The sequence below is a fragment of the Equus przewalskii genome, chromosome 12 (assembly GCF_037783145.1).
Source record: "Equus przewalskii isolate Varuska chromosome 12, EquPr2, whole genome shotgun sequence".
NCBI lineage: Eukaryota > Metazoa > Chordata > Mammalia > Perissodactyla > Equidae > Equus > Equus przewalskii.
This window is the reverse complement of record NC_091842.1, coordinates 23,292,131-23,319,539: the sequence shown is the minus strand read 5'-3', so window position 1 is coordinate 23,319,539 and position 27,409 is coordinate 23,292,131. Positions and strand designations below refer to the sequence as shown.

At 36.6% G+C, this 27,409-nt stretch overlaps 1 protein-coding gene across 17 annotated transcripts in view; it reads left to right on the top strand.

The window, feature by feature from the left end:
- The window catches only part of TNRC6A (trinucleotide repeat containing adaptor 6A), a 101,350-nt gene that overhangs the window by 31,101 nt on the left and 42,840 nt on the right, over positions 1-27,409 (top strand). For 10 of the 17 annotated variants that reach the window (XR_011524804.1, XR_011524803.1, XM_070568280.1 and 7 more), the window contains one exon: positions 18,460-18,852. The exons of 6 other annotated variants lie outside the window; for them this stretch is intronic. Coding sequence is in view for 4 of the 11 variants with exons in the window: in XM_070568280.1 (XP_070424381.1) it covers positions 18,460-18,852 (393 nt within the window). In the remaining 7 variants the exon portion in view is untranslated. Of the gene's footprint in view, positions 1-18,459; positions 18,853-21,642; positions 21,788-27,409 lie in introns of those variants that run through there. One more of the 17 variants, XM_008541225.2, reaches the window with a different exon arrangement.

The following is a 27,409-nucleotide window of genomic DNA, read 5'->3' as shown; positions in this document are numbered from 1 at the left end:
ACTCTTCTGCTTGGCTTCCAAGGCCCTCTTTAGTCTGACCTCCCATGATCTGACCAACCTGTTTCCCATCACTCCTTTTCAGATCATTATCTCTTTCATGTTCATTCCTGTTTCTGTTTCTTTTTTATCCAATTTCTCCTGCAACCAACGCCTTCAGCATTTCTAAACCTCTCAGAGCTCATCTTCTAATGGATTGTTCCAACTGCCATTGATCCCTCCCTTTTCAATTTCTTAGGATGTCATGATTTATCTTAAATTTGGGGCACTTGATTGTATTCTATCTTAGATTTTTGACTGGCTCTTGGATATTTGTTTCTCCAGTACCGTCTTTGAGTACCTAGTGTTTATGTCCTTTCCAAATGTAAATCATTCTTTACATCCATATATAAGATATGAACATATTTGAATCTTGTTTTTAGATTCTCAACAATTCTGAGAATGTTAGGCTGAATATATGAAACTCTCTTCAAAATGCGTTATGTTGTTTTACCATCTGTTTTACTCACTTCATCTTTCTTGTAATGGTAGCTCCCTTCATAATTGGTCATGCTTATTCTGATTCATGAAAATATATGGTTTGTTTTCATGCTGTTTATAATATCTATGGTGTTTATGGTTTTGGGTTCACAGTGATTAGAGATTATAAACTGGAAGGTTGTAGGGTGGGTTTGGCCTACTCAGTTGTTGTTTTTCACTAAACTTTTTATTTTGGAATAACTTATGATTTACAGAAAAGTTGAAAAGATAGCACAGAGAGTTTCCCATATACACCTTGCCCAGTTTCCCCATTATTAACATCTTATAGTTCTGTGGTACATTTGTCAGAACTAAGAAACTAAACTCCAGACTTTGTTTAGATTTCACCATTTCTTCCAGTAACTTCTTTCTGTTCTAGGATCCAGCGCAAGATACACAATGCATTTAGTTGTCACGTCTCCCCAATTTCCTCTGGTCTCCACACAGTGTTTTTATTATTATCCTTTAAATTTTTAATTCATTGCCAACATTTAAAAATCAGGAGAATACACTTAATCCAGAATTGCAGTTTTTTCAGTCAATGTCATTTTTTGTCTTTTTGTATTACAGAGTCTTTATAAAGCCCAAGTTTAGTCACATGTGGCTATCGAGTACTTGAAATGTGGCTAATGGGACTAAAGAATTGAATTTTTAATTTTATTGGACTACATCACGGTAGAGCCTTCTTGACTGTTAAGAATCAAGATTTTAGTGCTCAGACTGAGCGTCACTATTTAGCCTGTAGCACACCCTATAGAATTTTGCCTTAAAGAGCTTGAGTGACATAATGAAATTCTTGGAAGTTTTATTCTTACCTTCTGACTTGAACTTTGAAAAACGTAAGGAGCATGAACATTTGAATGTTTAAATATTTGAAATGACTTTTAAAAATATGTATATTGTGAGTGTCTCCTTGAGACAGTAGGGCAGTGAAGTGCTGAAAAATTTATGGTGAGGTATAGGAATAGATGGATAAATTTGAAGATGCCCTATGGCCTGTGTAATGTAAGGGCAGGGAAGAGTTAATGTCTCCTCTTCAGAATGTCCGTGGGAACTTGATTAAGAATAAAGGTCATCTTTTAAAAAGAGGTTTTCAGCTCTGGCACTAGCTTGTTTTGGAGGCATGCTGATTGTATGTTCCTTGCAAAAGAATAAGCACTGTTAATTTTTGACAGCTAGTATCTGTCTTACCATGCCAGTGCTTTTCTTCAGGTGATTTCATAAGCAAGCTATATTTCAGAGAATAACAAACCCCACAGCTCCAAAAGGAGGTGAGGGGAGCCTGGGGATGGAAGCAGGAGTAGAGAAGAATGAACAGAGATTTTTTTTTGTTTTCTGGTGATCACACAGGGAAGCATACTTTATTACTGCTGTTCTCTTTTAAAAACCTATGAAAATTGAATCAGGGACCGGCCCCATGGCCAAGAGGTTAAGTTCGTGAGCTCTGCTTCGGTGGCCCAGGGTTTTGCCAGTTTGGATCCGCGGCACAGACATGGCACCGCTCATCAAGCCATGCTGAGGCAGCGTCCCACATAGCACAACCAGAAGGACCTACAACTAGAATATACAACTCTGTACTGTGGGGCTTTGGGGAGGAGAAGAAGGAGAAGAAAAAAAAAGAAAAAGATTGGCAACAGTTGTTAGCTCAGGTGCCAATCTTTAAAAGAAAAAAAATTAGGCTGGCATTGATTTTAAAAAGAAAAAGAAAATTGAATGAACAATTAAAACACATTTTTGTTCCTGTTGCAATTGGAAACCATTATTCTTATTCAATTCTAGCCTTAGTATTTGGGGTTTTTTGGTTGTTTTTGTGTGTGTGTTTTTATTTTGGATGAGGAAGAATGGCCCTGAGCTAACATCTCTTGCCAGTCTTCCTCTTTTTGCTTGAGGAAGATTGTCACTGAGCTAACATCTGTGCCAGTCCTCCTCTGTTTTGTATGTGGGACTCTACCACAGCGTGTGTAGGTCCATGGTTAGGATCCAAACCCATGAACCCCAGGCCACCAAAGCGGAGCGTGCGAACTTAACCGCTATGCCACTGGGCTGGCCCCTACTATTTGTTTTTTTAATCAAACACATTTCATTGCTTAAATCCATTGATCTTGGGAGTGATCAAAATATTTAAGAGCTATTAAGTCAGCCTCATGTCAGATCATCTTAGAGACATATGATAGCTAACTTTGAGCACTTACTATGTGCCGTGCACTGTGCTTTATGTTTACTTCACTTAATCAAGGAAAGTATTGTAAACATTTAATCACCAGTAACTAATGGGCACCAGCAAATTCAGAACACGTACTGGAGCAGGGTCCTAAAAGCTTAATGTGCTAAGAGTAACCCTTCAGCTATTGAATTTTGGGAAATGTGTGGGACCCAGGGGAGGGGCTAGGGTGGCAGGTTGGGAACTCTGAGACCTCATGCAGTGGATATTTAAAAATTAATGTGGGAGTAGGGCTCTGTCAGTGTGTACTAGCATAATATAAGTCTGCATCTAGTCACTTTAGCAGCCCTATGAAAGGTAGATAGTATTACCACCATTTACGGGTTAAACTGAGGCTCAGAAAAGTTAAGTCACTTGCTTATTGGTTATGTAGCTGATGAATGCTTGAGCCAGGATTTGACTACTAACTTTACTGGGCTCTACTGGTCCTTTTTCTTTGAAAATAGCCCTGTAGTTACATGGAAGACAAAATAGAAAGCCTTATACCATTGCCCATGCTTTAATAATAATCAATGAGTGAACTAAAACAATACATCTTTTAAAAATGTTTCTGAAATATCTTTTAACAGATTTTATAGTTTTCCCTTTTGATTGAGCACAAAGAAATAAGTGAAAAATTGTGTCACCAGCATAATTTTGTGAATCAGGGAGGATTTGACAACTTTGCGGTGTGTTGGTTGGCTTTTCAGGAGTATTGGAGAAAGCTCTTAAATTGGTTATTACACCTTTTAGTGTTGATGAAAAAGAATAGGTGTTTTGACGACCAAGCAAGAAGCTGATTCTAAAAACTTTCTCTATGCTTCAGACCTCTATGCAATGAAAACTGATCCTTTTATGGAGCCAAACCTGACTGCTAATTAAATTTGAAATGTCTTGCTTCAACTCTTTAAGGGAGGTGTAAAGAGATTTTTGATGAAAAACCCACATAGCCTCCGTTTGTGCATTCTTCAAAAGGGTGGAGAAGGCACCTTCTGAAGGGCTTGGGCCCTGGTGAAGTCCCTTTCCAGTGTGCTTATTGACCGATAAATAGGATAAAGTTACAGTACACAATTTAACACTTGGAATACTGCTGAGATGGCTCAGTTTGAGTCAAAGGAAGAAAAGTGTTTAATTTGTCCCCCTGTCATTAGTAAATCACTTCTTTACTTAGTTTTTCTCTTAAAAATCAGTGCCAATATCAGCCATGTTTCATGATCTCATGAGATCATCTTGGGAAACAAAGATACGTGAAAAATAATTGTGCAGTAATCTATTATGTGAAACTTAGAATCCGTAAAGTGCCATTGTTTTCTTCATTTAACATTCATGAAATATTTATTGTGCGCCAACCCTGTTTTCATGCACTGTTGTGGTCCCTCTTGTGCATGGAAAAAACAAACCCCAAGTCGTTGTCTCCACTGCACTTCCATTCTCATCTTTGTTTTAGTTTAGTAAAGGTAAATATATTTACCTGTGATCTCAGTGTACCACTCCATTTTCTCCATAAGGTCTTAAGTTTCTCAATCACAAAGCCTCCTATGATAATGAAATTCAGTAACTTTGGTGGTTTAACAAAGGAGTGCTGTACTGCATAGATTTTCAGAGGGGAAAACTGATGCCAGCTAGATTGTGACTCGAACACATTCCCTAACGTTTTTCACATAATGAGACATGTAGAAAATGATATGTTCTATTATCTCTATTAATGGTATTTCTCACAGCTGAAGATGACAGTCCCAGAGTCTGGTCACCCAGACTGAGGTGCTCTTCCCCTCAGCAAACCTCTAACCTATTTTTGTCACACAGATTGGAAAGTTCTGCTATTGGAACTGGGGCTCAGTTCAGTGTTTTTCTCCACAGTACATGTAGTAGAAACATGGCTTTTGTGTTATAGGCAGATGTTAAGTAAGATTGGGAAGACTAGGTTTGATTCCAAATGTGCCGTGATAGTAGTTTTGCTTTAAGAGGTTTTGAAGGCAAATGTGTGCTGAAGGGCACATGTGTCCACACGTGGGTTGAAGGAGAAGCAGAGGTTCTTACTGGTTTAGAATTTACTCTGATGAATGTGTTTCTTCCTGTGGAAGATGTTTTTGAGCCGTGTAACAAATAAGATTCGTAGCCCTGCACTAACAAAAGAGGGGAAAATAGCCTTCTCATTGCATGGGAAATATTCAAATTATTACTTTTAGGTATATCAAAGTCACCATTTTTCTTTTCCTCCTGTTGAGAAAAGAAAATGGTTTATATAGATTTATACATGTTAATCTAGATTTATGTTATGAAGAATGCTAAAGACCCCTTTTTGCTTTAAGAACCATCTTATTTCTAGCAAATGTAGATGTGCTTGCTTATAAATACTAATAAATTATTAAAATAAGTAGAAATGAAAGCTTTTGTAACTTGAGATGTCTGTGATGAAACTAGAGTAGGAGAAAATAGACAGGAAATAGGAGAAAAGCAGAGATTAGTGCAGTTAGCAAAGTAAACTATTGTTGAAAACTAGATTCAGGGACTAAGGAGCCCATAGTTGTTGGAGGCTTGTGGGAGCATCCTGAGCCCTGAGATTCTACCTTGGCAACAACTAGGTCTTCAGTTTCAAAGAAAACAAATCAGGGGCCGGCCCAGTGGCGTAGTGATTGGGATCCTGCGCTCTCCTTCGGTGGCTCAGGGTTCTCCGGTTCGGGTCCCAGGCATGGACCTGCGCACCACTTATCAAGCCATGCTTTGGCAGGCATCCCACATCGAAAATGGAGGAAGATGGGCACAGATGTTATCTTGGGGCTAATATTCCTCAAAAAAGAGAAAGAAAGAAAAATCAGGGATCTTCTGATTTAAGTTTGGAGTAGAAACAGGGTGGATTAGTCAGAATAGCTTTATCAATTATAACCAGGTAAGAGAAAACTCCAGATTAGGAGAAAACACAGTATATATCATAATTTGCACTTTTATATTCTTTTAGTTCTAATAAAAGTAGTAGCTGTGCCTCAGATTGCGTACTGAGAGCTCCCTTTCAGTGCTGTAGCCTTAGCGAAAATGTGCCTGATAAAGCTGCTTAAAGGCAGCGTTTGGCCAGAAGCAAAAAAGCAGTGAGTCATCTACTAAAGATAACCCTGGAATTTTAGCACAAACACAGCACAGTGGTTAGAAGTCCAGGCTTCTGAGTCAGATAGACTTGGATTTGAACATTGCCTTTGTAGTTCTCACTTCTGTGACCTTGGGCAAGTTCCTTAACCTCTAAGCCTCGGTTTGACTCTGTTGAAAGGAGATAATCCAGGGTGCTTAATGTTGTGGGAATGAAATGATTTGGAACATAAATCATGGGACCTGGAGGGTAGTAAATGCTGAGTATGTAATAGATATGTTATTATTATAGATACTAGTTAGAAATTTTTGATTTGCAGCTTTCAAAGTGACTAAGCTATAATTAATCATTCCCTTATTTTTGGAGAGTTTAATTTTATTCTTATAAGTAAGATGATAATTTTTACTAGAAGGAAAGTTGGTTTAGAGGTAAGATTTGGTTTTGAATTTCAGCCCTGCTTTTTACTAGATGTTTCATCAGGAGCAGCCTTCTTCTGAGCCTTAGCTGCCTCATCTGTAAAATGGAAATAATGTTTCAGATTTATAGAATCATGATGAGGATAAAGAGATATCAGAAATATTGCCTGGCATCCAGCTGATACTTGGTAAATTTTAGTTTCCACCACTATGGTTGTGCAGTATCTTAGCAACATTTCAGCCCCTTGAAACAACATACTAGCAGTTTCCCCAGTCGTTTCAGAGTTCCTCCTCACCCAGACGATGATTTGCTTTTTCCTCTCATTAAAGGAGAACCCAGCCCAGCATGGGTGAATCACAGTGCAGTGTCTTTGCCATGGTGTGAAGAATATGTCCTGCAACCTGACAAAGGGATATAGCATCTTTATAAATTTGGCAGGCCAAAATTGATATTTTATTGCTTTGATTTATATTTATTTATTGGCAAAACGGAATATCATATGTTTAATTACTTGTACTTTTTTCCTCTTATGGATTACCCATTTGTCTCTTGGGCTTAGAGGTTTTGTTATCAATTTACATGAGTTCTTTATATAGTAAGCTCATTAGCATTCCATCTAATGTTTTTGATGCAAATATTTCCAACATTATAGACTACATCGTATGTTTGAAGTCATTCTGAGGATAAGATACCAGGCAGAAATATCTAAATTTTGCCCAGTACCACACCCCATAGGGGACATGCACACAGAAGATGGCAAATATATATTCAGAAGAAGGAAAGCAAAATTAAATAACATTTATATTCTTAGCTTGAACTCTGGTCCTAAACTGTAGTGACTGTTGAATGCTTTCCTATGTTAGGTTAGCAGCCTTCAACCAAACAGTACCGGTTTTCGCTTGGTTAGGGAAAATTGGAGTGGGAGGGGAGAGAATGGGTCCCTTTAACTTGTTCCAGAGGACAGAGATTTTCCAGTTTGCCTTTTAATTTGGAATAAACACAGGCACGGACACACACACGCATGCACACGCTCTTGAAAAAATAATATATACTTCATAATTTTACTTGGTGAAACTTAAACAATTTTTTACTTGTTGATTTCTTGATTCACTTTTATGTTGAGAAAACTTGCCATTTATCCAGGTTTTGAAAAATTTTCGCATATGTTTTCTAAAAGCTTTAAAAAACATTAGCATTTTATAGTATTACTGTTTTAATTTATTTGAACTTTATGTATTTGGGACTTTTTTGGAATTTAAGAAAATCAACTGACCATCATTCATTTCTTAAATAATTTGTACTTTCAGAGATTTATGGCAATTTCTTTATTGTATAACTTTTGGTACCCTCAAATTTTTTTTTTTTTTTACATTTCAGTGTGTTTGGGACTTTTTTTGCTGTTCTTGTTACTAAGTTCTAATTGAATTGTTAGGCACAGTCATGTGCCACATACGATGTTTCAGTTGCTGTGTATACGACAGTGGCCCCTTAGAATCAGTACCACCTAGTCTAGATGTATAGTAGGCTATATAACCATCTAGGTTTGTAAGTACACTCTGATGTTTGCACAATGACAGAATCGCCGAACGACACATTGCTCAGAATGTATCCCCATTGTTAAAGTGACACATGGCTATGTTATCTTTTTTTTTGAGTCACAGATGGAAGTCCAAAGCTCTCTAGATGTTGCTACTGTATCTACTAGAAGTTTTCCAAATTTACTCACACATGAGAACCACATGCAGTACTTGTTTTTAAAAATGCAAAATACAGGTTCTGATTTAGTAAATCTGTAAGGCTAAAAAATCTTTTTTTTTTTTTTTTAACAAGTGCCCCATAGGAGTTCTAATTAAACAAATTTGGGGATCACTTCTAGAATTGTAAGTTATGAAAGAGACTTAAGGGCAATCTCACTTTTTTTTTTTTTTTTTTGCTCAGGAAGTTTCTCCCTGTCCTAACGTCTGTTGCCAACTGCCCCCACCCCTCCCCCAGCTTGAGAAAGATTAGCCCTGAGCTAACAGTTGTGCCAGACTTTCTCTATTTTGTATGTGGGTGGCCGCCACAGCATGGCTGATGAGTGGTATAGATCCGCACCTGGGATCCGAACCCAGGCCACCAAATTGAGCACGCTGAACTTAACCACTACGCCACAGGGCCAGCTCCTGACTTGTTTTTCTTTTGAAGTGTGTGCCTCTGCCTGAAAAATGTATCTTTCGTCATCCCACTTTTCTGAATTTCACATATTTGGACAAGTTTTAATGGGCAGATCTTGGAAATAACCATATTGTGAATATTATGTGGGTATCCTCCAGCTCTTGAAGAAGAGCTGTACTTTAGAAAGGATATCCCTTGCCCAGGTATTTTGCTGAAGAGCAGAATTTCTCAGTAGGGTGGTTTCATCCTGAATTTAGTTGAAGCAGCTCAGGGAAATAACTTATTCAGTGCCCTAAACCTAGAGGATTGTATCGAGACAAAGCAGTTACATTTCTCTCTGTGTTGGTCATTTAAGGTGGGAGGGATTTGGGTAAGAAGATAGAGTTCCTTGAGGGAGTAGTCAGGTGCCTCCTTAAGACCCAGGAGAAAGTATGCTTCCCATTTCTCTAGGATTTGTGAAGGGAATTAAAACTAAATTCAATTTAATATTTATTTTAACTTCGATATCTAGTTTTGAACTGATTGTTTATGATATCTTGCTGTTTGGTATCTTAAGATCTTTTTAACAGAAATACTAAGATTTGCTTTTACCTATATAAAATATAAATGCGGTTTATTGTGTTTCATGTTAGTTTTTAAGTCTTATTCTTTTAAGTTTTCATAAATAGCCATTTAGTTCAACCTACTTGCTAAGGATTAGCAGAAGTTGATGGATTGGTAAGCATTTAGATATTTTCCAGGTTTACTAGTGGCACTTAAAATTGCAACCATTTATCCACAACCACAATTCTAGCACTGCATCTGTGTGTATCAACTTAAAGGCCAGACTTCCCCCCCCCCCCCCCCCGTGCTCTTCAGCATTCCAGAACTCACTCAAGTTAGCACAGGACAGGGAATGTATATTATACAGAGGAAGTATATTATAAATCATCCAGTATGCTTATTAATGATTAAGAAGACGATTTTTATCGTAGTACGTTTCACCATGTTTTAAATAAATTTGATTTATAAGCTCATTTTAATTGAATAGAACAGCTCTTTGCATTGTTCAACCAGCCGGCTTCTTCTTTCCCCTCCTGGTCCTCATAAAATATAGGGAGATGGAATTTAAGTTATTGGGCCTCAGATACAGGGGAACTTGGCAATAGCAGTAAGATGACACTGTGCCTTTCCTCCATTTTCCACTGAAAGCTGTGGAGTGGGAAAAGCAACAGAAGTTAGAAACACCTTTCTTTGGAATTTCTCGATGTAGAGAATTTTGTAATCTACTTTGAAGTTTTCATCAGGTTTGTGCCTTTTGAAAATCTGTGTCCCAATGTGATAATGCTGCTGCTCTTCATCAGGAAAGTGGGAAGAATTGATTTCATCCATACTTGTTTGCTCTTCCTCTGATCATGAGGCAGATTCTTTAAACTGAGTATTATTGAAAGCTACCTTGTTATTTTAGCACAGCAGCTAGAATAATTGATTTGAGAATTCAGGTTTAAAGAGATTATAATTACATGTTAGAAACATTAACAGTAGAGAAGAAAGATAAATCTTATATGTGATTTTGCCTGGTAAACAGTAACTCTTAAGAGCATAAAATAATTCCCTTTAATAAAGATTTTAAAGAACGTTTATCTATAGATGACATTATTTTTTTTAGATGACACTTATTTTGAAAGATTATTTTAACTATTGTAAGGATTTTTTTAAGCATCAAGCATTTAGAGTTAAACCTAATTATTTGATAGGTAGAAATTTTACCTTTTAATTTTTGAAAACACAGCTTCCTGGCTTGTTACTGAATTGCTTTAGTACATTTTTATCCTATTGATTATGCCTAATCTCATTTTCATACCTTCTCGAGGTAGGAAAATTTTTCTTAAAAAAAAATAAAAGATGAATTCTTAGGAGAATCCTGTATTGTTGCTTTTATGTGAGAATAACATTTTCTAACTGAGACGGTTTCATTGGTACATGCCATCTTGTCTTCAAAGAGCTTAATTTGATGGTTTGGTTTTTCCTATGTAATGATACATGTTAAGATTAGAAATCGTCATTCTAGGTGAATTTAAATCTTGCTGAAAGAAGTCTTTAAAAAGCACTCTATATTCTATAGATGCTTATTAAGTAATCTTTTTAGCTGGTAATTTTAACTATTTCAGTCCTTTTAAGAATTCAAATACAATTCTATATGTGGTTTTTATTTTGTGGAGATCAGTTTAACACTTAGTTCTGTTAAAGTGAAATCATGTCTTAAAATGACTTTTTGTATACTATGCTTATTATTTATGCCAGTATTTTTAGAAGATTTATAATGCAGCCACTATGAAAACTGTTATGCAAAGCTTAAATTGTAGGCTTTGAAAGGATAAGAATAAAGGAAGGGCTTGAGGTATTAAGGCATGGTAATTGATGTTTGGGGGGAGTTTGGTAGTAATCCATGGTGGTGGATGGCTGGTTCATATTTAAACTGTTGTTTCTATTAAGCTTGTAGATAGCCAAAAAGAAGTTTATTTATTTACTGTTTCCTGAAATAAATTTATTAAAATGACATTTTAAAAAGTTATTTTAAAGATTTAAAGATGTATTAATTTTAAATAATTTTAATTATTAATAAAAATAAATAAAATTTGTTATTACAAATTTAGAACTTGGTGTATTTAGAACTTTGGATATTAAACTATCTATTGGTTTTTTACTTGAATGTCAGACAGTTGCTATGGTACTTTTTTTTTCGATTAATAGGCAATTTTTTAGAACATTTTAGGTTTACAGAATAATAGGATGGTTTTACATAAGAAATATCAGAAAACGCAAAAATTAGCAAAAGTTAGTTATTTAATTGTTATATTTCATTCTTTCACAAAGTGAGAAGCCTTGATTTGGAGCATAATTTAGGAAAATGGTTGGTTTAAATTCTTTGAATGAGTTATTTTCCATTCTTAAAAATTAAAAAATTTGTTTATTTCTGGGCCACTTCAGATTTTGCTTATCTCCTTTAAACTGCAAAAGACAAGCTGGGTCATAGTATCACAAAAAAAAGTAAAAATAAAATTTATAGTTGGTAGGTATATTTTATACTAGCTGAATGAAACTCCTTCAAAATATGTTTCTGAAATTAGAAACAATATAGTGTTACGGCCAATTAGGGTATCTTTCCACATTAATGATCATATTGACTAAACCTGTCTTGTTCTCTGGATGCTGGCTTAAGATTTTTTTGTAGAGCAGATATTTGTAACCACTGAGTAATTCAGCGGCTTACAAACCAGGTACCATCATCATCCTTACTCTTTCTACTTTTCTTGATCATTCTTTCTCCCTCTTCTTTACCACTTCTTGATTATCCCACCTCTTGAATGTCGGTATTCCACAATGTTTCATCCTCAATATCATTCTGTATTGTTCTTTGGATTCAATCATCTCATGTATGCTAACAATTCTTAAGTTGTTCATTCAACGAGTAGTTCTCGAGCATTTACTGTTCTTGGTGCCGGCCATGCCAGTGACAAAGGGAAGGATAAATAAGAAACCACTTAAAGAACACATACTGTGTGAGGAGTGCATGAGAGTTCTGTGCGAGTGGAGGGGAAGTTGGTGTCATCAAATGCTTCTAAGATTAGCTGAATGTGGAAGGGGGAGAGGGTTAGTTGTTTCCTAGGAAAGATGGACAGAAAGATTTGTAAGAAAGATATCAAGGCATTTTAGGCAAAAGAAGTATCATGAAAGAGTATGATACCTTTTGGAGAATTGCATATATTTGGTGTGGAAGAGAAGGAAATGTATGTGGACGTAGTAGGATATGAATCTGGAGAAGTGGGAGATAGGGGCCATGCTAGGTATTTAAGATTAATTCTGAAGCACTTTAATGATCTAGATACCTTGAGGCAGAGAGATGGTAGACTTGGGGAGGGAGAAAATGACGAAGGGCACAAGACTTAAGCCAAGGAGGCAATTAGGAAGTTTTTGCAAGAGTAAATTGATGGGGGCCTAAATCTCAGCAGTGGCATTGGAGATAAAAGGGTACGTTTGAATTATCTCAAGGGGATAATCAGTTAGACCTGTTGACTGACTAGATCTAAAGGGATAGGGAGAATTGAGGAAGATATTCCTGCTTGAGTAACTAAATAGAGAGTAAGGCTGTTTACTAAAATAAGTGACTTCTCCTCTCCTACCCTTCTGGCCGGTTTGACTTATTCTTGCCTTTGTTTCTCTTCTGCTGTCTGCTACTTAAACCTATTCTGTAGATCTTCCCATTCCACAGCTCTCATGACTTCTTTTTCCACCTGTATGCTGAATCCTAAATCCGTATTTTTAGTTCAAACTTTTACTGAACTCCAGAACTGTATTGTCAGTTGCATTCTCCACATGGATATCCTATAGCAATGGTTTTCAAAGTTTGTCTCAGAACCGCTGAGAGGCTGCTTGAAACTTTCATCAGAGCCACAGGGTCAAAACTATTTTCATAGTAATAAGAAGACTTTATTTGTCCTGTTCACTCTTGTTCTCTCAGGAGTATATAGTGGGGTTTTCTGGAGGCTCCATAATGTGAATAGCACAGCAAATTGGATGCAGAAGCAGATGTGAGAATCCACCTGCCTTCTGTCAAGCCAGATATTAAAGAGATCTGCAAAAATGTAAAGCAATGCATGCTTCTCACTAACTTTTTGTTTTGGAAAAGAGTTATTTTTCAAAAATACATATATTTATTTTAATATGTGAAGGATTTATTTTTTAAATGAATTAATAAATACTTTAAAATTTTCTGTGTTTAAATTTCTCATATGGTAAATATCTATAGATGTAACCCATGTAAACAAAAGATCTTTAATGTTCTCAGTAATTTTTGAAAGTGTAAAGGGGTCTTGAAACCAAAAAAGTTGGAGAATTGCTGCCCTACAGTAACAACAAACCCAACATCAAAAACTAAACTCATTCTCTCTCATACTTCCCAAACTTAATTTTTGTCTTCTGTTTTGTATCTTGGTGAATGGTACCACCATCTGCCTAGACTCCAGGCCAGAAACCTGGGGTCGTCTTTATTCCTCCTTTTATTAGCGAGATGGTAATAATCATCGCTAACATTTATTGAGGACTAATCCTGTGCTAGATACTATGCTTAGTTCTTTACATTCATTATCTTGTTAAAGCCTCACACCAACCCTGCACTTGTAGGTCTTAATACTTACTCCTGTTTTACAGATGAGGAAACAGAGGTACAGAGTGGTTTAAGTACCTTGCCCACGGTCATACAGGTAGTAAGTTAGAGAGCCAAGATTAGAATTCAGCCAGTCTTTTGAATCTGTACTTCTTTTTCCTGGAACACTTTATATAAGATTGGTATTATATATTTCTTGAGGATTTTGTATACACACTCCTTATAAAGTCATCTGGGCCCAGTGCTTTTCAGAGAGGTAAATCTTGGAGGACCTTTTCAGTGTCTTCTGCTATTATGCTATAGGATCTTCTCCTCCATGAGCTCAATTTGGTAAAGTATATTTTGCAGAGAAGAGGCTGGAAAACTACAGCCTGCAGGCCAACTCTGGCCAACTGCCTATTTTCATATGTGAAGTTTGGTTGGAACACAGTCACATCCATTCACTTAGTTGTTGTCTGTGGCTGTTTTTTGTGCTGCAGTGGCAGAGTTGAATAGTTGCAACAGAGACTATGGCCTGCAAAGCCTAAAATGTTTACTATCTGGCCCATTACGGAAGTGGTTTGCCATCTCATGTTATAGGACATTGTTCACTTCATCTGCGTTTTCTGATTTATTGGTATAAATTATACATAATATTTTCTTGTCTTTCAGAATCTCTACATTTGAAGTTAAGTTTTTTTTAATTCCCAGTACTATTTATGTTTCTTCTTTTTTCCCCCCATTGTTTGGTGTTACTAAAATTTTGTCCTGATTTATTGGTAACAGAATTATATTGGTCTTCCATCTTAGGCTGTGCTTTACGACAATTTAAATAACATTAGACTTAGAGATATTTGTTTCTTAAAAGTATGCTAGTTAAAAAAAAAACAGCTATGGTAGTATTGATGAATGAAACTATCTGATCCTGATGAGTGATTTCATAAATTTCTCCTAAGCTGATTAATGTATTTATATTCCCTGCCTCTTTGGGGGTCAATGTTAAATCGTTCCCTCCTCCAGCTTTTCACATTATTGATGGAGTTGAGTCTAAAGAAATATCTTAATTTCAGAAAGTCATCTCTTGTTTTTTTCCATTTTCATTTTTTAAAATTAGGTTAACTAGTAGTTTTTTTCATTAAACTATGCCTTGGATTTATTGGTTCACTTTTAACGTCATTGATTTCTACTTTTATCTTACTAATTCCTTCTCCTTATTTTTTTTAACTTGAGTTGGATGCTTTATATTCTTTCTTGTTTGTTGAAAATCATCAAGACTGTGAATGTTTCTTTGAGCACTTGTTTAGCCATATTTTAAAACATATGTATTGTTTTCACTGTTATTTTCTTGACAAACCTGCAGTTTTGGTAGTTATTTCCTCTTCAACTCAAATTTTATGTAAGGCAGTTTTATTTGCTAGTTTTGTTGTTTCAAGTGTGATTACATTGTAATCCAGAAATATCATCTATATTATTTCTACCTTTTGGAATTTATTCATGTTTTCTTTTGTGTTGTGTGTGTGTGTGTACTTTTTTTTTTTATGACTGTTTCATGGGAACTTGTCAAAAAAGATGTTATATTATCTATTTTCAAGGTATATGGTACTGCTTTTTTTTCCTTCCAGTTTTTCTGTCTCTATTTGGTTTACATGTTTTGATACTATGAGTTTGGTGTATAAAGGTTTTTAGCTGTTTATATCTTTTTAGTTGGTTTCTTTTATCAATATGAAATATCTTAATTATTTATAATTATTTATAATGCTTTTCTCCTTGAACTTTTAAATCTGGTATTAACATTGCTTTCATTTAAATTTTCTTAGCATTTCATGGTGGTATATCTGTGCTCTTTTCCCCCAATTTTTCTTCATTGTTTTGTTTCAGGAGTGATTTTTGCAAAATGTATTCCTTAAGTTTGTTTTTCTTTTCTTAACCCAGTTTAAGAGCCTTTATTAACAAGTGAATTTAATCCATTCATATTTATTGTGATTATAGATATTTTAGGGCTTATTCTTGGCATGTTATTTTATATTGCATATTAACCACAATTTTGAAATAATTCTTTTTGCATTTTCTGTATCTGTTAAATGGATCAAGTTTTCTTGTTTTAATTTTTTTATCCTTTCAATGGTTTGGGTATTTACTACATAATTAACCTAAATTTTAATTACACATACACAGTAGCCAAATCGTTCAGTATTTATTCTGTTACCCAGCAACCCCACTCTTACCCCTTCACCTACTCATTCTGTTAGCTTCTCTTTTACTCTTTACTACCACATCCCATGTTTACATCTGAGATTTTACTTCAGGTTATTTACTCTAGTTTTGTAATCAATAATTACCTTGTCTTAATGATTTTACTGGTTTAGGTGAAGTTTTCTGGCCCCAGAAATGAGTACTTATCTCAGCCTTATTTTCCCCATGACACCTTACAGCAATTCTTTGAATTTGAAGTAGGGTTGGGGTTGCTGAGTGACAGACATAAATACTGCTTCTCAGTTCCTAGCCATTTTTGATGAAGTGTTAGAGTTCTTGCGCATGTTTTCGTGTAGGTCATTCACAGTTTTTGCTTCTAGGTTATCTTCTAACTCCTTGAATATATTAAAGAACATTTTCCTGTTGCTATCTCACGTAAATAACATCTTGTTTGGATATTAAATTGTTGTCATAATCTTTTCTTTGTAGCAATAAAGTGGCATGGCAAACAAGCCTGTATGACAGCAGTGGGTGACTGTACCACTTTAAGGTTATGTTCAGTTGCCAAATACCATGCTGAGCCCAGTCCTAAGCATGTAAATGCTGAGTTAGAGTTTTTTTTGTTCCTTATGATTTCATAGTTACATATACTTTTTTGTTTTCAGGGGTACTTTAGAATATTCTAATGCTTTATTTTCCTCTTGACAAAGGAATATATATTATTGCTGCATTCTGGGCGCATTAAATCATCTGAGAGACAAAATTTCATACATAAAGTAATTAGACCTAAAAGCACGTGGCCCAAAGTATTAATAAGAGGCTTTTCAGTTGCCTTCAAGAAGGTTGGAAAGGATTCCAAACAATAATTAGAATGTTTGTAATTTTTCAGTGTAATTTCTCCTGAACTACAATTTGCTTGTATTACTTTAGAAAAATCAAAGTCACATTTAAAAAAGTAAGAGGCCAAGGTCATATGTTTAAAAGTATTAGTATTGGTGATATAGACTAAATTCACAAGTTGTTGAGAGAAGGAAGATGATGGTGAGGCTATATATATTGTTAAGTGACAGGGGCAGGTTCTAGAGCTGAAGGTGTCTAAGGAAATTTGAGTGACTACTGGAAACAGCACAGGTGACCAACATTTTATCCCAGCATTGTATATGTTGTAGGCATTTGATAAATACTTCTTTTATTTGGGCCGGAGTGATAGCTTTTGTTTTCTGAGTGTTTACATCATGCTGGGTCCTAGACCAAGACTGTGCTGTATAAACGAGGGGAAGGACACAGATAACCCAGCTGGTGAGTGGTGCGGCTGTTTTAATTTCAGGCCTGGTGCTCTTAGTCCTTGAGCAGAGTTTTGTCTAAATGTCCTTACTGGTCACATGGAGATGTTTCACTTTACTTATCTGACAGTGGCATCTCTGAAGATGCATCAAAATCCCACAGACATATTAAACTGCTACAAAAGTGTAAGGTGGAATAGTGCCAATCATTAAAAAATGGCCGCTATTTATTTAGCCTTGTGTTTGATGATCTATAGACAATATATGTAATCTTAGGCTAGCTCTGCAAGGTAGGGGTGTTAGCCCCATTTTACAGAGGAGACCACTGGCTTGGCAAGATTTATGCAGTTTGCCTAAAGACACAAAGCTTCGTTAAGGCAGAGCTGGAGTTGAAACCTGGGTCCATCTGGCACTGTAAGTTCCGTATACTGTGCTGCCTCTCTGTAGTTTCAGAGATTGGGTGTATCTACCCTGTTTAAGGCTTTCCATCAGTTTATTTGCTTATTTAATCTCTTTTAGGAGTTCAGAAATTCACTGTAGTTTCTGATTGTTCATACAGTAGACAAATGGCTGTTTCTCAGACTTGCTTAAGACAGGGTATCCGAGTTATCTCTCCAATTTTGGTTAGTCTCGTAGATTTTTTTTTTTTAAATATTTTATTTTTTCCTTTTTCTCCCCAAAGCGCCCCAGTACATAGTTGTATATTCTTCGTTGTGGGTCCCTCTAGTTGTGGCATGTGGGACGCTGCCTCAGCGTGGTTTGATGAGCAGTGCCATGTCCGCACCCAGGATTCGAACCAGCGAAACACTGGGCCGCCTGCAGCGGAGCGCGCGAACTTAACCACTTGGCCACGGGGCTAGCCCCAGTCTCGTAGATTTTATTCTGTTATCTTTGTTTTTACTTCTCTGTTCTGAGTTTGTCTTATTTGAATCAGACTTCACATTTTAACGACAAAAAACGTTGTTAACTTTGCCTTTTTTGAAAGGAAATTGGCGGGTTGTTTTCTATCCTTGTTCGTGTGTTGTCTTTCAAAGATGAAAAATTGGGACCAAACACATTACAAATGAGGCAGATTAAGAGCAGTTACCAGGGACTTAAGAATGCTTTTAGGGACTACCAAAACTTGATTTGCCACATATGTTCTTTTAGTCCTTGTGAGTTCCATAGTTGTATAATCAATGCTTGTTCTCCTATCAGAGAATAATATGGGAAAGAGATGGTGAGCATGAGCTGTCATCCAGGCCAGGGAATGCCAGTGGTCTCCATGTTCTTATTAGGTAGGTAGTTAGCAAAAGTAAAATTTGACTCTTGGTAGTAGGGATTTCTCCTAAGAAAACTTGAGCCCGTGAATGAGGCTATCCCCACACGCTTAATGCTTCTGTTCCTTTAGGATTGTTTTTTTTTTAGTGCCTTTTTATTTAGATGGCTTACTATGGAGGTACACTTTACTGGCTAATCTTTTCCACCCCTTTTCTTTTGTTGGGATTAGTGCCAGAACAGATAAAGCCCAGTGTAAGCCAGCCTCAGCCTGCCAACTCTAATAACGGCACTTCCACAGCAACCAGCACTAATAATAATGCCAAGCGAGCCACAGCCAACAATCAGCAGCAGCAGCAGCAGCAACAGCAACAACAGCAGCAGCCACAGCAGCAGCAGCAGCAACAGCCACCACAGGCCTTGCCTCGGTATCCTCGTGAAGTACCACCACGATTTCGCCACCAGGAACATAAACAGCTTCTAAAGAGGGGTCAGCATTTTCCTGTCATAGCAGCAAACCTGGGATCTGCTGTTAAAGTATTAAGCAGCCAGTCAGAAAGCAGTGCTTTAACAAATCAACAGCCACAAAATAACGGAGAGGTGCAGAACAGCAAAAACCAGTCAGGTGAGAGAAGGCATTTCTTACAAGACTCCAACTATCATCGTTAATAGTGTAGCAAGTTTATAAGTTCATGGCTTTTTGGTGATGTATTTGTATTCATCAGTATCTGGGTTGCAAAATAAGAATTCTGTACAGGCAGTTATGAATGAGGAATCTTAAAATGTTTCCTGTAGTTAATTGCCCGTCCTACTTTGACCAAATGATTAATCACCCTCCAAGTTCTACCCATTTTAATAAGCAGCTTTATAGCGAAAATTGATCATAAGAATATAGCTAAAATTGAGCACTCTCCCAGCCTCAAGTTATATGCTAAGCAGTTGTACCTAGTGTTGCATTTAATCCTCAACAACCTGTGAGATATAAGTTGTTCTTATCTCCACTTTTCAGTAGAGGAAACTGAGGCACCAAGACATTAAATAACTTGCCCAAGAACACTCAGTTACATGTGTCATAAGAAGATTGCCACTCATGAAAATTGTATTCAAACAGAGCACATGTGTTCACTTATTGCCTGAGAATGGCTTTTCTCAATTCAGTAATGGTTGTGAGGCAGAAAATAAATCTAGTATGTGATTACAGTTTTCTCAGAGCCTAGTTTGTTTTGACATGTTCTGATAGGTTCTGGTGGTTTGTGGTTTGTCCCTTCATTTATTGAACTATTTTGAAGCTTTTACCGTAAGCCAGATAGAGAATTGAGGAGAATCAAGCCTCCCATACATGAAAACACTAGCATTCTGGTATTGAACAAAATTTCTAGAGCCAAATGGACCTGGATTTTAAATCCTAACTCCACCATATACCAGCATGTATGACCTTGAGCAGATTACTTAATGGCACCGTGCGTCTGAGTCTTGTCCAAGCAGCCTTTCCTAACAGTCCTAGGTAGAGTTAATTCACTTTCTACCTCTGTGCTGTCTTATATATACCAGGAGCTACTCTGTACATTATAATATATTATGGTATTTCACAGCCAATGAGTAGCAGAGCCTGGACTCACATCAAGATATGTCTGGCTCCCAAGCTATGCTTGTAACAATCATGCTGTGCTTTGGCAACATACTGGATGAGATAGGTAAGGAGGAAGAGGACACAAATAGAGTTTTCTACCATAGGTAATTAGAGCAGCACATTATTGTTGGAAAGGATACAAACTTAACTTATTATCCTGAGTTAATACTTCCCTCCGTACTCCCCAGCTACTTACTACCTGTGTGAGCCTGGCCAAATTACTTAACTCCTCTGACCGTCTTTCCTAATCTGTGAAGTGTGGACAGTAATACCCAAGCTATAAGGTTGCTGATGTGTTAAAGTAGCTTAGTGCCTAATATTTAGGTACTGAATGAATTATCTTCCCCGAAACTTTTACAGAAGGACCTGCACTTTTCAGCAAGGAGAATCTGGTTTAGACATATTACATATAGTGTCAAGCAATTAATCATTTTGTTTGAAGTTCCTCTGGGAAGTCAGATTGGAAGCAGATGTATGAGTCATCAGCATTATAAAACAATGTGATTAAAACCTTAGGAGAGGTTATGCAGCAAATGCTTGAGTACCTTCTGTAGGCTAAGCACGGGTGGTATGATAAGCAACAAAATAGGGAGGTAGGATAGTAAATTTAGAAAATAATATGTGTTGAATATGCTTTTTCAGTTTGGGAAATGAAAGAACAAAGCTCTTTTGAAATGGAAACAATAGGAGTGTAAGAAAACCAAAAATGGTTGTAGGTCAAAAAGACCTAAAAGTGTTAAAGGTGTACATTCAGATAAGAAAAAGACCTAAGATGTGGGCATAGAAAGAAGTGTTCAGAAAAGGCTGAGGCGGGAAAAATATCCCATCTGTTTTTGAAAGGGCTTCTTGAGGGTAGACTGCATTAATGTAGAGGTCAAGATGGAAGTCAGGAGTGGGCAGGATCTGACTCAGGTCTGGAATTAAATCCCCAAGCAACTAGAGAATGCAAATGATGAAGGCGAAGCATTCTGCAGAAGAAGGAGATTTGTGGTTTTGTCTTTTTTTAAACGTTTGTGAATCCCTACTTACCAGCATGTGTCACATGATTACATTAAAATATCTTTGTAGGTGCTACTAGGAATGATTATAGAAACTTTAGCCATGTAGTCAACCACTGGGTGTCCGTGATTCAGGAAAGACTTCTTAGACAGATCAGTCCCAGCTCCTGAAGGGTTAACAACCATAATAATGATATAACGACTAGCCCTTATGGAAGTGCTTACTGTGACCTATATACTGTATTAACGAATTCAGTCCTTCTTGTACAGGTTAGATAGTATCACCTTCGTTTTGCAGATTAGAGATTAGCCCAGTGATCAATGAAAAGCAGTGTACTGGACAGTATAAACAGCATGAGTAACAGCCCAGAAACATGAAAGTTTTATGCTGTGAACTACATGTAGTTCAGAACTGTGGGAACATAATCTTTTTATCTCTTTGTTTTTGCATTTGGCTTTTTTGTTTCCTAAACAGATAACTAAGGGAGTAGTTTTGACATTTAAATTAATACATAGGAATTTACTTAAAGTTTTCATGGTAACAATGAGGAGTGCTGGATATGCCTCCCTTGTCCTCATATAATGCATTTCTCCTTTATTCAGTGCAATGAGGGAGTAGGGATGGAACCTAGATGAGATTAGGTATTTTATGTATCAGAGATCACAAACCAAATATCTTCATAGGCTGGCAGGTAAGTGAGGTAAAAGGTGAAAAGGAATGATGGGAATCGTGGGAAATGTTTTGAGTTTTGTACCCTGCCTAAATACCTTTATGTTCTCATTTAAGTTTTTTAGAACCCTGTGCTGGTCAAACCTGACAACTCTGCAGGCTGAACTGCCAGTTTGTGGTTGTGTCTCAGACACTTACTGATGATGACTTCAGTTGGCACTCTAAGACCTCCCTTTTACAGTTGATCTCTTAGAGCCCTAAGGTATCAGGCCCTGCTACTGCCCAAATAACCCTTGAATTTAGGGGGTTCACAGGCCATGTAATAAAGGATTTAGGGAGACTAATGCTTACCAGGGCTGGCAGCAATATTATTCTTAAGAGCCACAGTGTTGCATCCACTTTTTATCATCCAGTTGACATGTCACATACAGAAAAGTTCAACGGATAGAACAGCAAACACCCATGTACCCTGACTCAAATCCAACACTTGTTTGTATTTTCTCATCTTGACTTCACACGCACACCTCCCTCCCTCCCTCCTTCCCTTATCTCACATTGTTTATACATACGTATGCATATGTGTGCACAAATGTTCATCACACTTCACCTTAATATTTCCACAGGTAATGTCCTGAGAATAAGGATAGTCTCCTATACAATGTGATACCATGATCACCTCTAAGCAAAAGGGGGGTATATTCAGCAATATCCTCTGATAGGTACTTCATGTACACGTTTCCCCTGGTTGTCGTAAGAATGTCTTTTTGTTTGTTTACAGTATGATAGCATTTATATAAAATGCAAAGCATGCAAAACATTGTATACTGCTTAGAGATGAATGCAAAGATAGCATTTTGAGTGGTTGCCACTTGGTTACCCATTGAGGAAGGAAGGAGATGTAATCAGAGAAGGGGTTACCACAGGAATTTTCTACTATATTAATAGTTTGTTTCTTAATATGAGGGATATGTGGGTATTTTTTATATTATTCTTTATGACCTTTCCTTTTTAGCCTTTTCTTTTTAAAAGGTCAGAGATATTTGAGCTGTAATGGTGAATGACTAAGAATTGGCACTGTTTTAACAAGAATTGTTAATATTAAAGTTTCTGGAGATATTTAAAGATTAAAATACTGTCCATCCACCTGTGCTCTTGACTGTCTTTTCAGTGTGGTTTATTTCCTCGCTGTCCTGTAACTTCCACTTCTTGCTCTCAACTTGGACCTTCCCCTCGAGTCTCTATCATCCTTTAAAAAAATTCCTTTAAAACCCCATTCTCTTGAAGCTGTTAGAGAATTTCTCTCCTCTCTCCACGCTCAGAGTTCTTAAAGGAGTCATCTATACTTGCAGTCTCTAATACATTACTTCAGTCCACTGTAACCTGGCTCCTGCTCACTTGACTAAAATAGCTTTACTAAGGTCACTGATCTTCTGAATGTCAAATCCAGACTTTCCTATTTTTATCTTCATAGATACCTACTTTTTTCTTTTCTTTTCTTTTTTTTTTTTTTTTACTGTTGATCACTCCGTCCTCCTTAAAACTCATTTCTCTTTGACCAGTTTTCAGATTTTATTCCCTCCCATGGCTTTGTCTCAAATCTCTCCCCAGTTTTAGGTTCATCTCTTCTGGATGTCTTCAGCTGATGTTGGGACCCTCAAACACAATATGTCCAAAATTGAACTCATTATCTTGCCATGTATGTTTCTCCTTTTAGATTCCATTACTCAAAAGGTTGGAACCCTCATTCATCCAATCACCCATCTAGAAACCTCTAAATCATGTTTGCTTCTTCCTTCTTCATGTCTCACATGCTCCTGGTTTACTATGTCCTGATGATTTTAACTCCAAAATAACTCTCAGCTTTCCTCTCTTCTGCTCTGCTGCCACCATTGACCCGAGTCAGGCACTCACCATCTGGTCTAGAGCAACAGCCCTGAGAATGTCTCTCCCATCACCCTCACCCCATCTCTCAAGCCAGAAACCAGTCATGATCCATGCATTGCATTTGGTTGTGATATTGCTCTTGTCTTCTTTAATCTAGAACAGAGGTTGGCTTGCAGCCTATTTGAGTCAGTTTTTATTGGACGACTGCCATGCCTATTTATTTACATAAACTCTATGGCTGCTTTCAGGCTACAGTAGCAGAGTTGAGTGCTTGCCTCAGAGACCATCTTGGCTGGGAAGACCTAAAATATTTACTAAGTGGACCTTTACAGAAAAAGTTTGCCAACCCCTGGACTAGAGGCTAGAATAACTGAAAGAAACATTTTAAACTTTCTCACTTAAGTGCCATTTGAAATTGTGCACCTTGGATTGTCTCATATTCCCAATGATACCATTTCATACTTCCCGGAAACACTATAGAAGCTAAGTACTATTTACTTCAGAAGGTCTTTCCCTTCTGGTGAGATTGAAAGTCTCTAAGGCAGAAAGCACATATTTAACTATTTTGTATGTTACATGCTGTATATTTAATAAGAAAAATCTATGAATTTATCTGGGTCTAAATTCTTCCTGAATAAATTATGCTATTTCTGTATAAATCACCTGAATTATCCCCAGTCTGCTGTACTCTCACGTGTCCTCTTTGATCGTCTTGAATATGTGCTGTGTAATGCACGGTTACATTCATTTTGAGGTATGGTGCTAGAGCTTCCCTCACTTCTCCTAAGATAATTTTGTTTGAGAGTAGGATGCTGATGATATTTTAGATTTCAAATGTTTCTCAGTAAAGTGCAATCTTCCAAAGCTTAGTTTGCCTACAGCAGTGCAATGTATAAAAATTTGTATTTTTCGTTATACTCAGTAAAACTCAATTGCCCTCTTCCCTCCCACCAGCAGAGTTATACAGCCTTACTGTTTCTTACTATTTCCTGGAACAGCTTGATGATCATCCTCTACTTAATAATGTTTCTATATTTTTATCCTCCAGATCATTTGTAACTATGAGTTTAGCTTCCTTTTCTCTAGGGAAAATATATTATTTGATTTCTTCCAATTCTGAATTAATCTCTGACTTTGTGAAACACTTAAGTTGTGATTGCTGAGGAGTCCTGTTCTTTTTACACCATTAATTAGACTAGTGTGTGTCCCCCACCCCCGACACACACACACTTAGATTTTTTTCTACCTAAGCCACGACGTTTCTCGTAACCAAAAAGGTCCTTGTGATCTCCCCATGGTAAGCGTAATTTTCAAAATAGCCTTTTAATTTAGTTTTTTTTGAAAGTATCAAGTAGGTTCCAGATTAAAAACAGAATTTTAGCTAATAATTACTGATGGTATCTCTCCTTACTTTCCTAAGACACATAGGAAGATATAGCAAAAGACAGATTTAGACCACCTTTAAACCAGGTCATGACCTGATTCTGAGAGAAGTTTTCACTAACATTAAAAGTGATAGAATTGGTTTCCAAAATGTTTTCTGATTTTTGCTATTTTGTTTTGCTTTTAATGTATTCTGACATAAAAAAGCTTCACTGTTTTTTGTAGCAGTCAAATCTCTGTCGTTTCTTTCATGGTTTCTTTCTTTGTCTTTATGCAATCAGCCCTCCACACCCGCTGCTTTCATATCTGCAGATTCAGCCAACCACGGATCGAAAGGCCTAAAATGATTGCATCTTTACTGAACGTGTACAGACTTTTCTTCTTGTCGTTATTCTCTAAACAACACAGTATAACAACTATTTACATAGCATTTACATTGTATTAGGTGTTATAAGTAATCTGGAGATGATTTAAAGTGTACGGGAGGATGTGCATAGGCTGTATGCAAATACTGCGCCATGTTCTGTAAAGGACTCGAGTGTCCTTGGATTTTGGTATCTATGGGGGATACTGAGCAACGGCTGTGTAAGAAATTCTCATTCACAGATAACTTCATAATTTCATATCTTACTTTTAACGCTTTAATCATTTAGAATTACTTTTTATATATTGTCTCATTTAAAAAAATCTTCTTAAAGTAACGAATATTCTTTTTTTCCTACTGATTTAAAATGCTAACCTTTGACATATACTTGGGTCTGTTTCTGGGTTACTTTTTCTGTTCAATTGAAGTGCTTATATACTCTGGTAGTGCAATGCTGTTGAACTGTTACATGATATTGCAGATCCCCCCTTCCCTACTCCCATGATTCTTCTTTTTGAGATTTTTTTATTCTCACATTTGTTTACATGAAGACTCTTGTTAGCAATTTCTTATAATTGAATTAAGCTTAGGAAGAACATTTTGTTACATCTTTGTCTCTAGGAACAAGTTTCTATACTTAATCAAGTTGTCTTCTATGGCCTGCAACAAAATTTAATCTCATATGGCATTTAGTATTTTTGTTAGCTTTCTTCCAAGTTACTTTCTGTTCTATAAAGTTTTTGTGACTTACAATTAGGATCTTTTTTCCATCGCATTTTCTCATTGATTATTGCTCGTGTATAGTAAAACTATTACTTTTCACATGTTAACCTTTTTTGTTTCTTTTCCACTACCTTTACCTCATTTTGGGGTCATATTTCATCAATTAGTACTTCCAGCACAAGGTGAAGTAGTAGTATTGGTGTCAAGTATTCTCCTATCTTTTTCCTGTCATTATGGGATTGCCTCTGATTTAAATTCCAGGTCCATTCCTTTATTTTCAAGTTGGGTAGTTTTGTCTTACATTACCAAACTTATTTTTTTATTCCTGCTGTGTGGAAGTGGCAACACATGCACACATACACAGGGACATATGAAAAAGCAAATAATGGCAACAGAAATACTTTTCTTTAGACCATGAGAAGAAAATGATGATGGCTTGATCATTTTAGATTTGAAGAAAAGTGGGTGGATTTGGGACTTGGTGATGTTTTGGATTTGCTGTGCACAGGAAGGAATCAAGGATAAATCTTAGGTTTTAGGAAACTTACTGAAATGAGGAAAACTAGTAAAGAAGCAGGGTTATTTTTTTTTTCCTTTGGGAGGAGGTGCCTGTGGAAGTATAATCCAGGAGTTAACATTCTGTTTGAGATATTTAAGTGAAGATTTAACGTAAGCAAGTTGTTACATGATTTCTAACTTTGTTCTTCATGAGAGAGACAAGGTGGAATGAAAAATGTGCTTTGGAGACAGGAGTTTTGAAAAATAATGATAATCATTAATACACATTAATTAGTGATGATCATGAGTCTCATTTAATATGCACCTAATTTGGAGCAGATATGGTTCAAAGCACTTTTGATTATTAATCAGTTAATCTTCACAACTGTATAAGTACTATTATTGTTCCCACTTTACAGATGAGGAAACTAAGGTACAGAAAAGTCAAGGGTCTTGCCTGTGTTACGTAGCTAGTAAATGGCAGAGCAGCTTTTAAACCCAAGCAGTCTGGCTCCAGAGTCTGTGTTCTTGATTACTACACTAAACTGCCCTTCATGGAACACTTATTTGAAGCTGGCACTGAGCTACATACTTTATGTATGGCAGTAGGGTTAACTAACTAACCAGGTAAAGAAGTACTCTTTGTACCCCCATTTTGCAGATTTGGTCATACAACTTGCGTAGAATCCAGACTTGAGTCTAGGTGTTTCTAGAGTTCTAGCCATCTTCTTAGCCACTGTACTTTATTACCTTCTGGTGAATCTTATCTTTCTCACTTGATTTTCTACAAGTTAACCTCTGAGCCTTGATTTCCTCATCTGCAAAGTGAAGGTAATACCTATGCTCTAGGGTCATTTCAAGGATTCATTGATAAAGTGCATATGTGATCCATAGTGCTGAATGATGTTGCTGGCGGTGCCGGCACTAGTGTATTGATTTTTTTTTTACCCAGTGAGACCCACTGACTTTTGGGTATCCTTATTTCATAAGAAAAATCCTCCTCATGGGCACTGAAAGATGACAAATTTTATT